This window comes from Heptranchias perlo, chromosome 37 (assembly GCF_035084215.1).
Source record: "Heptranchias perlo isolate sHepPer1 chromosome 37, sHepPer1.hap1, whole genome shotgun sequence".
Lineage (NCBI taxonomy): Eukaryota > Metazoa > Chordata > Chondrichthyes > Hexanchiformes > Hexanchidae > Heptranchias > Heptranchias perlo.
Window position 1 is genome coordinate 3,232,179 of NC_090361.1, and position 12,186 is coordinate 3,244,364.

The 12,186-nt window shown below is 42.4% G+C and overlaps 1 protein-coding gene across 1 annotated transcript in view; it reads left to right on the forward strand.

Annotated features, from left to right (window-relative positions):
- Positions 1-6,512, forward strand: part of LOC137304234 (voltage-dependent P/Q-type calcium channel subunit alpha-1A-like) — a 503,508-nt gene extending 496,996 nt beyond the window's left edge. Inside the window, 1 exon segment of the mRNA XM_067972791.1 lies at positions 5,760-6,512. Within this exon segment, the coding sequence (XP_067828892.1) occupies positions 5,760-6,383 (624 nt within the window). The 3' untranslated portion in view covers positions 6,384-6,512.
- Positions 6,513-12,186: the final 5,674 nt, after the last annotated feature.

Sequence of the window (12,186 nt, forward strand, 5' to 3'; positions counted from 1 at the left end):
TAACATGGCTAACTAATTTGTACCCTTGAAAGATTTTAGTCATTGGTCTTAACGCTAATCAACAATCTGTGCTAAAAAAAATTCTCAAAGTAGTTACAGTATTTAAGTATGAGTAAAGGTGTAGGTGATGCATTACATTAGGGTGCCAATGCATGGAGTGGTGGGCGCAAATTCAATCTCACCTCCACCCCAGTGAATCTGGAGAAGGGGGGAGTATTCTCAGTGGGAATTCATTCCTGCCCATTCTCATGGAGCGCCCAGCAGCTGACTCAGTGCCATTGACAGCAGTTTGACAGCAAGTCAGCTAGTTGGGTGCAGTTGCCATTTACCCCATACAGACCAGTGCACTGGGGATAAAATCACAGGATTTCAGCTTGTCAGAAGAAATAGATTTCCTTCCCCATCCTCTCCCCTTTCGGTGCTGACTCTTGTTCCTAAGATCCCATCTGCCACTCTAGCACCTCACTAAGGCAGCAACTTTATCATTTTTGAGCACAGACAGAAAATGTAAGGAGGCTATTCAACTATGGTGGATATCAAGGCTGAGCTTCATCCTCTCCTCACCAGCTGTTCACACGTACTAGATTTTCCAGCAGAAGTCACTGGACTGTGATCAGAAACAAAAGCCCTGACTAATTTTTTCCTTCTTTAGCCCAGTAGAGACTGAGGTAAATTGTAGCACACTCTTACCAGCACCCTGGCTGAGATCAGCTAACATGGCATAGACCATAAATCGAATCTTGAGAGCTTCCTGGTGTGAATGGCCCACTGAGTCACAACAGGCAATTTGGAATCAGGTTTCAAACAGCTGGCTTATGCCATCACGTGCAATGTCTCATATGGAAATATTTTATAGTCAAACTTTAATAAGGAAACTGCACAGAGTTTTTGGGCTTGCACCCTTTACTATCTCACTGCACCTATCCATGTCCAAACTAGGGGAAGGGGTTTTAAATATTCTTAGTGACAGTGGCCGTATGGTGCTCATTCATCGCTTCTTAATTGTTATCTAACGTGAGGTCTTTTAACCCAACTTTAAGTAAGATCCAAACAAAATTTAAAATACTGCAGATGCTAAAAATCTGAAACAAAACCCCAAAATGCTGGAGTCATTACGCAGGTCATGCAGCATCTGTCATAGAATAATAGAATCGTAGATGGCCATTCAGCCCATCGTGCCTATGCCGGCTCTTTGAAAGAGCTATCCAATTAGACCCATTCCCTTGCCCTTCTCCGATATCCCTGCAAATTTTTCTCCTTCAAGTATTTATCCAATTCCCTTTTGAAAGCTCCTTGTCGAGAGCACAAATCAGTTGGGGCTTTGGTGCTACAATAGCTGAGACACAGAGTGTCAGTTACTTTCTCGATGATGTTGAGTTTCTTCAATAGTATCAGTTCTTTTACAACCAACTTACACAGAGCGAAAAGAATGCATCTGTGAACTCCACAGAGGGATGCACTGTTTTATCAATCTGCAACTTCATTTGGTAGTTCTTCAGTTTACCAATTCTTTGGAAACAGAAGGATATTTATTTGAGGGTTGAATTGTCTGGGAATGAATGCATTGCAGACCATCTTGATAAGATTGAGAGCAGTTACAGTGTTGTAGCTAAGAAAACTGTTATTGTCCTGTGCCACTACATAAAGGGCATATGTTATGAGACTGAAAGTTTTCAAAAACTGGTAGAAATTGAAAGAACCTGTAGACATATGTATAAGCTTGAACTGTTTGAGAGGTGGTTTAGTGGGCAGTAGCTCATTAATGCTTTTGGCCATCACATCTACTGATGCACTCGTATCAACCAGGACCTCTAGTGGATATCCTTCCAGCAGTGTTGTCCATTTAGATTGGGTTGGACTCAATTGCTACTCAGTTTCAATGCAGATACAGCAAAAGTTTATGTGCTATCATCATCATCACCGGGTTGGAGCTGATTCACATGGTGCGGGCTAGATGTCTGTTTTATGCTGTTGCGTATGTCTTGAGCTGAATGCCTTTGCACCTGCCCAGCTGGGCAAAGAAGCTGCTAGTGTTGGAGGTTACAGGTATTTTGTCTCTCCTAGTACTAATCTGATGCATATGAGTACAGTCCATGCTTCTGGCCCTCTGCTGTACCTGACCTGGGAGTGCTTGATGCAGACACAAGATACATATTTTGATACCCAGCACTTACAACTCAAAATTAAAGAAATCTCATTGTGCATTTTATTTTTTCCCTTGCTTTAAATCGCCTGACAAACCATTCCACGGCCAAGCAGCCAGAGCGCACTATTGAGCCAATGCTGCCCTGTAACTGGCCAATAGTAGGTGCACAAGAGGTTTTGGAGATCTCTCTTGGGCAGGAGCTTGGCCTCCACTTGGTGCCTTGTCCTAACAGCACAGCAGAGATGGGAGAATTGTGGCTTGATATAACTTCATTCAATAGTGGAATCCTGTTTAATGGAAGTTCCCTCTCTCCCCTCAACCCCAATTTTTCATTTAATTTTTTTGCTCCTTCTCAACACTGTCCCTTGCCTAGGACCTAATCTGAGGCTCTTCTGGTGATGGTACTCTCGGGCCTACCCAGTAGGAGGTTGCAACATAGATGCAGGTGAGGAAGGCCATTTAGGCCATCTTGGCACATCCATTCAGAACAAACCTACAGTTCCCCATCATACCAGCTAACTATTTTTAAAACAATACCAGGGTTTTTGCCTCCACTACTCTGCCCAGACGTCCATTCCACTCTTTATGTGAAAAACTTCCAGATACCAGGTTCCGTTTCTCCTTTTGAACCTGTGCCCACTTCTTCTACTCACACAGTTTAATTTGAAGTTTGAGGTTTACCTTTTCTATATTGTTTATTATCTTATACACTTCAATGTGTGTCTTCACCTCCATTCGTGAAAGCAGGCTGTATTTTACCCTCCCTCCACCTAACAGCACGGGCAACATTAGAGAGAGTGCAGGAAATTGAAGCCATTAATGTACAATTTCTAAAAAACTGTGCAAGCCAGCAAAGCATCTTCATGCTGTGTCACTGCACCTCCGATAGCTTGGTGCTATTTCTGAAGCAGTATCTTAGCATACAAGGGGTACAGAGAAAGACTTGGTAAAACAGAGCAATTACTGGGTTTAACCCTCATCTGTGCACAATTAGCTGATCTAAGCAAGGGTGGCAGCAGGGGGACTACCATCTACCTCAGCACCCCTACTATCCAAAGACCTCCTATTGAAAATTGCATGTGTGTAGACATTGCACAAGGCCAGGATTTGCCTCAGCTGTGGTGTCGATAAGCCTGCCTAGGCTCACCATCTAGCCTCTGATAAGCTGTACCCCAGCAAGAGTCAGCACCTTCAGGAAAGGAGAGAGAAAAGACTGAAAAAAGCAGAGAGCAACTTAATGGTTAAAGCACACACTTCAGTCTATTGTGTGTATTGGCACCAATACAATTCAATATATTCATGTACTAAGAAAGGATGTGAGGATTATGTGAAAATTCCCATTCTTCACCCAGTACACAGTTAAAACTGCATCCAGCAAGATTGCTCCATCAGCACTCAGACTGTGTCTATGTCTCACATCATCATGTCTGTTTACACGTGTGTCTAATTTTGTATCCTGAAGTGTTATATTTGTTTGACTGTACCTTATTCTGAGATTCCCATTTATTTATTCGGTCCTGTGTATGCAGGATACAAGTCGCAAGAGTGCCACACAAGGATTATCATCCTGTAAAAGGGGTCTAAGGTCAAAATTTGATTAATTAACTGAAAAGGCCAATCCACTATATCTTTCCATTTTATTCAAAGCACCAGTTATCTTGTCTATTATATATTATATGATGCACCATCGACTATTGCCACTCAGTAATTGAGGGATTACTTCACTTTTGTTAATCCTTCAATGCCACATGGCAACTGCATGGAGCATCCTGATCACCGGAATCAGCCATGATGCTTGCCTTTAGGATGGGTGAAACATAAAAAAGGAACCGAAAATAAAAAAAACCTTCTCCATAAACTCCGCATTGTAAATTATTTAAAAATAATGGATACACAGGGGTAACCTCACCTGAGGTGTCTGAGCTTTGCTTTTTTTTTGGTTTCTGACATTCCTCACTGAGATTGCTGCAGTGTGATCATTCTCACCTACCTGTTGTTCTCAATGTAGACTGGTTTCACACATTAAAGACCAACCAAAAGCTCTCCCGATGGCTCAGTTGGTAAGAGTGTTGTGGTGCTGATCTATAAAGAAGGCCTCAGGTTTGATCCTTGGTGTGCACTGAGTTAGCTGATCTCAGTCGAAGTGGTAGTAAGGTTGTCCCTGGGTTAGGGAGGGGATCTTATACACTGCTACCAGATTCATTCTGCTTTTGCTAGAGAGATTTTCCCTCCCTCCTCAACCCAAACACGGAAGCCACCACTGCCCTGAGATGAGCTAACTCAGCAGAGATGGGAATTTAACTTGGGACCTGGTCTATTCAGCTCAGTGTTACACTAGGCAGTACATTTACCACTGAACCATCAGAGTTTTTAATTGCCAGCGATGCCCACGTCCCGAGAATGAATTTAAAACATTGTTCAATGTGCTGCAAGTTTCAGATATGAGGGAACACAAGGTTAAAAACTAGAAAGTTAGAACAAAGAAAGGAAACAAGGTCTGTTTCACACAATGGGTAATAGAGCTGTGGAATTAATTACCACCAAAAGACGATGAAGTGGACAGTATAATTGGGTTCAAGACATGTTTCTAAAAGTGATTTGATAAGAAAGTGGGTCGATTGGTGTTGATGTATGAAAAAGGAATGGCTTGTTGGGCCAAATAGAATTTTTCTGCAGCTAAAAATTCTTATGTTTTTATTGAATTGACATCAAATGAAGTTTGTGGCTCAGTATTATAACAAGAGAATCTTAGTGAGAGAGAGAGGAGGTTCTTGAGATTTGTCAGTACAGAAAGAAGGTTTCTAGAATTAATAGGGAGATTTTCCTAGGCATGTGCCCGGACACACTGGACAACCTGGGCACAATCAATATCGGAAATTCATGCAGGTCGGAACAATTTTCTCCACTAATTTAAATGAAAGAAGAATCGAGTGGGTTCCTTGCAATCTGACACGCCCAATTTTCTGATATTCGCTGCACCCGGACACTTACCCAGGAAAATCTCCCCTCCCAAACGTATCAGATATAGCCGTGACTGAAATAGGAACAAACATTCTGGAAATACACAACAGGTCAGTGAGCATCAGAAAGGGGACGATAGGTTAATATTTCAAGGAGATCGGGATCCTTCATGGATAGGACGGGAGAAACCACATTTAAGGGACTGACATATACAAGTCCAGAGGGTGAAGGGGACAACAACAGATTTCTCCAGCCTGGGCCTGGGTCAAACCCCCGGAAACATTAACCCATCTTTTCTTTCAGATATTGACATATTTGCAGTTCCAGCATTTTCTGCTTTGATTTTGGATTTCCAGTATTCACAGTATTTCCCGTTTTATCTTGAGTTTAGACTCCAAGCTGTCTAATGTGTATGGCCTAACAATACGATTTTAAACCCATGTAAACTAAAGGACAATGTCTGCTCTTTTTTAACCCCTTGACTTACAGACGTCACTTTCTCTTTTTACTTTCTTTTGGCTTTTTGTTCTGTGATCGTTGCTTCCCCCTTTTTCCTTTTGTTATCTCTTTGCTTTCTTCGATGTTTTTTCTGTCTGTGTTGTTTCTCCTGGTTTTTTATTTTTTGATTTGCTTTGTTTCAATTTTCATGTAGGGCAGTAGTTCTGTGAGTGGGAGTCCAGTACCTTCCACTTCTGGCACCAGCACACCAAGGCACGGACGCAGGCAACTCCCTCAGACACCCTCCACACCTAGGCCGCATGTCACCTACTCCCCTGTGGTCCGCAAGGCCATGAATACGTCACAGCAGCAGGGCAGGATACCAACCCCCGTGCCACGCAGGTACTCCCCTCCGCCCCCGGAGCACCAGCGGGGGGAGCGGCAGAGCAGCAGCAGGTCCCCCACAATGGAGAGGAGCACCGTCCCCCGCAACGAGTCCCCTCGACTGAATCGCCAAAGCAGCAGCCACTGGTCCACCCCCAGCTCCCACGTTTCCGAGCCTTACCTGGGGTCTCACAACGATGACTATTACTGCAGCCCTGACTATGATGTGCCAAGCGAGGAAACTCTCACCTTCGAGGCTGCCATAGCGACAAGTTCCGGAAGGTCGCCCAGGACTTCTCGGGCGACATCATCCTCCGTATCCCCCTCACGGCATGGGCGGCGGGTACCCAATGGGTACTATCACAATCTCGGGGTGACGAAAACGAAAGGACCTGGCACAAGGAAAGGAATGCATGAACCCTACAGTGAAACTGATGAGGATGACTGGTGCTAGCCCCAACATTCTTCTTATATTGCCAAGCGAGCCAGGGGATGTCTCTGGGCCTCTTAAGACGTGAGGAGCTCTTGCCTTCTAAAAAAAAATGATGACAAAAAAAACTCAAAAAAAAGAGAAAGGAAAAAAAACCTGAAAAAAAATTTTAAACTAATCTTTATTGGGGGTGGGGGTTTGGAGCATGTGGGAAAATAAATCAAAATGGGGGCATAGCAAAGAAAATATGGCCCATGTGGGTCCTCATAACAGGTTTAGCTGTCTCTGACACAAATAAGGAGAGGAAAAGAAAAGGAAACAAAACCCTAAAAGGACTTTTGGAAAATGTTGGGTTTTATTGATGAGTTTTATCATCTGTTACCTGTTAATATATATTAATATTGTGTGGGGGAATGAAGGTTATCCAGTACACAACATGTTCAGCCACATAAGTTCATCCGAATGCCTGCGATACTACTGATATCTCTGAGGGGTGGTCTCTAAGCAACGACAAACAAGAAAAAAAATAAGAAATCCACCTGCCAGCTTGGAAGTTCTGTTGTGCACCTTCTTGCCTCATCAGAACGGCCTATCACAGCATGGAATCCTCTTGAAGCTCACGCTCTGTGGAAAGAGCATGTCCTGTTCAAAAGCACTTTGATTTTGTGTGCGTTTGGGGGAGAGGGGGTAGGGTGGTTAAGAGGAGAAAGTTGCCAGATCAATAATTAACTATTTTAACTCTTGTGAGATCATTTCCATTTCATTTGTAATTCTGCTTTTTCAAACCTGCAAATTGAATGAGGATGGGTGCAATCGCCCTTCATCTGGGGCTCTGGATTGATGAGAGGGGCAGAGGAAGGTGTGTAAGACATTCAAAACAAATGTTAGCAGCAAACAAAAGATACCAGCGGAATGCAAAACAGAGTGCATGCTTTTTGTGTGAAACCCTATCTCATATGTGTCTTCGTGATTTAATCCATTAGGATTATTCATTAGTTTTTCAAACTTGTTTGCTTACCCTGCATCCCTCCTTTTTAATTCAGGTTTGCATGGGTTTTGCGTACTTTACTCGGAAAAGTGTAAGGGTTGACTCTCCGAGTTTCTAGGTCTCCCTTCACATTCCAGGATCCGTAGAATACCCAACTATTGCCAAATCCTATAGCAGACAGAGGTGGGAGGGGGGAGTTGGGGGGATTGCAACTCGAGTTCTGATTTTAGTTTGCTGCAGATTCATTAAAAGCTTAATAATTACTCATGCCTCTTAAAAAAAAACAAAGGAAGTGGGGCAACGACAAGCTTTTATTTTCAGAAACAAACTTCTGATATCCAGTTTACAATATTCCTGAATGCTCAAACATCGGCCAACACTGGACAAGTTGCAACTCTCAGGAACCTGCCAGATCTGCTAATCCTTTGAGTTCTCTTCATCCTCTGCCCTCAATATCCACCAGTTCAGGGAACGTTGACTCTGGTTCTGAAGTTACTGTTTAAGCTCATCACGAATTGGCAGGTCTGTTTTGAGTTACCCTAGAAATTACAAGCAAAATGGTGTCTCCCAGATCCTGCATGCGCTGGTAGAGTAAGAGAGAAGAGAAGATAAATTAAGAAGAAGGGGTTGGGTGTCTTAAAGGTTGGGCTTTAAATGCTTGCAAATAGTAGGAGGAAGGGAAGACTGAGGGAGATGAAAAGTTCCACAGCTTTTTGAGGTCCTGGGAAGAATGAGTTAGAGTAGCAGATGGTGCTATTTCAACACAGTAAGGATACGGGGAGGAGAAAGAGGCTGTAGGACAATATATTTGAAGCTTAGAAGGCACAAGTATCAAAAGCAATTTTTTTAAAGGACCTATTTCTAAAGAACAATAACATGCTCCCCCTTTCCCCCCACCCTGGACAGGTTGACCTGTCAGTGAACTTTGCGGAGATGATCTCTCATAATCACACTGGACATGATTGGCTCTGGCAAATATTCTAAAGTGGAATGTGATGCAAAATGCAATAAGCAGTCAAAAAGCGTCCAATAAAACAGAAAGATTACAGACAGAGCCTCGCCTTCACCTTTCTGAATCAGTAAACGTGCAGCCATTTTGCAAGTGTGCTGTGTTGCTGGCAGTACTGAGATGGTATGAATCAGCGTGCGCACCCACAACATGCACAGGCTGACTTGTCTGGAGTCTTAGTTTCCGTTTACTTCCCAAGTGTTTCCATTAAGACTGAGAGATCAGGATCGATTTCGATTTGCAGATCATCCTGATCCGTTACATCCAAGCCTCCGGATGCGCAGGTCAGGGCAGGGGAAGGAAGGTGTGAGGCAAACAAACAACGAGAGCTAGACTCGTGATGCACGTTTATCGATTTGCGCTGGTTCATAATTTTTGTCTGATCAGCTGTTAATCAGTCAATAAATTTGAACTTTTCATGAGTTTTTCATAACGTGGATCTTAGTGCATGTTTCCAAAATTGGGGAGATGATAAAACACTGAAGATTTGGCTGCAGAATATAGCTGTGCATGTTTTGTTTTTGCAGAGGGTGGTCAATGCTGCAAAGCCTAAATTAATAGCTCCTCCAGCCCCCATCCCCAGTGCAATACTGCCCTCAGATGAGCATTTGCAAAAAGTGCAAGCCTTAAAATATCCGATAGTACTACCTGTGGGTACAGTGGTAATGTGCACTAGCCAAATGTGTCTGTCAAAGGGGGACAAAAGAAAAGGCCTTGAGCCCACTTTGATTTCTCTGTGCTGGGTGGGGGTGTGTTGTCCATGGGGGTCCACATACAGTGAGGGGTTGTCAGTCCTCCTGAGCTGCCCAGCAGCTTGTAAAATATCATCATTATCCTCAGCATGTCTGAAACAGCAGGAAAAAACTGGGAAAACTCCTAAAATGGGTTTGCAGGACCCTGTAAACAGCAATGGGACCTTTAATAATTAACACATGATATTTTGTGTGAAAATGTTTGCCTGAGGCTATGCATCCTCCTTATTGTAAATAAGCCAATGGTTCTTTTAGAATAATAAGATAATGATTTGACTTTATAATTAGTACAGTTCCAAAAATAGAGATTCTAAATTTCTGGGAAATATATAAATATATATATATGCATATATTTATGTATGAAGAATATTTATTAACATGAATCACCTTACAAGGCAGTGCAGGTGCAAACAGTAATGTCACTGTTACCTGAGATATGTAAGAGGTAGAACAGGAAAAAGAGAATTACAAAATACTCAAGTATCGAATCCTAATGGAGGTGATCTCGTAAAGTTTCGAATGCATTCTATACTCCAACTTCAGTTGTAAAACTTTCCCTTTTTTTGTCATTTGAATCCACTTGGCTGCCGGCTCCTGTCCTGACCGCCTTTAACTTCTTGTGTAAAGTTTTGTTGTTTAAATACTTCTATACACTCAAGAATAAGATTGGATGTTTATGTTCTTGTTTGGGGCTAAAAGTAGGAGGAGGGTTGCCTCTTACAAGAAACATATCCTCCTCCCCGTGAAGCAATTCCTCCAACGATGAGCTCAGCAGCAGCACTAACCATGCCAGTACCTCCCAGCTCCCGACCTGCCGCCAGAGACTGCCCAGCAGGGATAGATGCAAGGAGAGATGATCTAATTTGCCATTAAAATATTCCACTGCTGGAGGAGCTAATAGGAATGTGCTGATTGAAATGAGAAAGAACAAAGGGAAAATATATCCTGGGGCAGCAGCTATGAGGGTGAGAATAATGGGGGAGAAAAGTGCTGTGATAAAAATCCTCGTCTTATATGAGGATCATTTATTAGTGGGTGGAATTTGGGAGGTAACCTTGTATATTAGTATGTACGGCAACCATTAACCTTCAGATTGTTACCACAATATAATCTCTCACTGGGCTAGGGGCCAGGTCCTGAAACCCACAGACACAACTGCAAATCAGGACATCTTACTTTTGCTTTTTTATCTCTGTTCCTTTGCTATAGAAATTAATCCATCACGAAAATCTCAGCCATGAGATCATTATGAAAAGCTACCCAATGTACAGTATTTTATTCTCAAAATTACTTTTGAAATTATAATGCAAATAAACTAACAAAAACATTTCCAAATAGTTAAAAATTATTAAAAATCAATTGTGAAATAATAATTGTAATAACTATAGTTTCCCAGCTGTCTTATAAAATGCAGAATTATAGCCTGGTCTCGAACCGAGAATCTTTCATTGTTTTCCCCTTAGGCTGTCCATCTCCCTGCTCTGCATTTTTGTGCAGTTTTTTTTAGTTTATGCAATACATGAGGTGAAATAAATTTATTTTTCCATCATTAACAAAAAGGCTCTTCAATGGTGTGCTGTTAAATCGGTTCCTGTAGTTTAGCCCCATATCAAGAACAGGAAATTGATTCAACCCACGCAACTATTGTAACGGGCACCTTAAACCTTACCCTAATTACACAGACCAAATATTTGAACCATGCATCTAGACACCAGCACAACAGCAACAAAAAGAAACTTTACACAAAAAAATTTAAATAATATTGTTTCAAGAAAGCTGCCAGCCCCGTGGATATATACTTATCATCCTAGTGTTAAATATATCTTTGGACAGCGGATCAATTTGTCAGAGAATGATGATTACTGTCCACTGTCCTTATTTGAAGTACATTTTATTGTGTTATTTTCTGAATGTTACTGTATGGAATGTAAATAGGCTTGCAACAAAAGTCCTGCCGGGTTGCGTGGCAGTATGTAATACCATTTATTGTACTGAACTTTGGCAGTGAGAGGAATGTCTTTTGTTGAGCAGAGTTTTGACAGACAGATGATACTTTAAGCTATTTAATTTCTCTAATTGGGGTTATATTCCAGAAAGGTATATAAAAATTCTATATCTCCTGTGAATTGAAGGCTTCACATTGATCGTTTGCACTGGCAGTAAGATTCAGTCCCTGTTCTGTATTCAGGAGCCAGACACTATTAGATAAAGGCCAATGGTCCACTTTAAGATTCTAATTTTCTGAATTTTTCTTGTGAGAAAGTTATTTTATATTTCCCCTCCACTCCCTTCTCTTTAAGTATCTCTCTATCACATGCTATCCCTGGTAAAGAAAGGAAGAGGCGTAGCCTGCTGCCAGATCTCTGGCATTGCTGTTTGGTGACTGGCGTGGAGGTGCAGTGAGGTCTTTGATTTTTTTTTCCTGCCTCCCTGAGGAAGAAACTCAGCTTCTGCTCAGTGTCTGCTCTTGATGGGAATGTCTGACAAACCAAACCCCGTGTCACATCATTCTGTCACCACTCCACCCATCATTCCAAATCCAATCAAAATACAGACTCATCTGATTTCAGTCTGGGCAGCAGTGGGGGCTACTGTTGGCCCCAGAGTCCATGGAATAGGGGAGGGAGGAGGGAGAAAAAATGCTCCTGATTGCTATCCCCGCTGGAATAATATGAATGTGTGTGGGCTTTGGAAAGGAACAGGATCAGGATCAGGATCAGGATCAGCCTCGGCTCCTCCATGTTGAATGGTCTGCCAACACTCATTAACTAGGCTCACACAATAAGAATGGCCTCTTGAGCAAGGTAACAAAGGGCTTTTACAGACTAGGGAATCATATCCCAGCAAGAATCAGCACTTTCAGAAGAGAAGGGGAGACAACAGGGTGGGGAAGGGGGGAAATCTATTTTGTTCACGTGATCCCTCGATAATATTTCAAAGTTGCTGCCGTTTCGAAATTCTGGGGTAGATTTCTGAATGCGACCGGCAGTGAGGAAGTTTGCACATAGTGAAAATCGCAGTCAGCACGACTGGACGATTCCAGTATGGACTGCTGGCAGGGAGATTCCCACTGCCAGT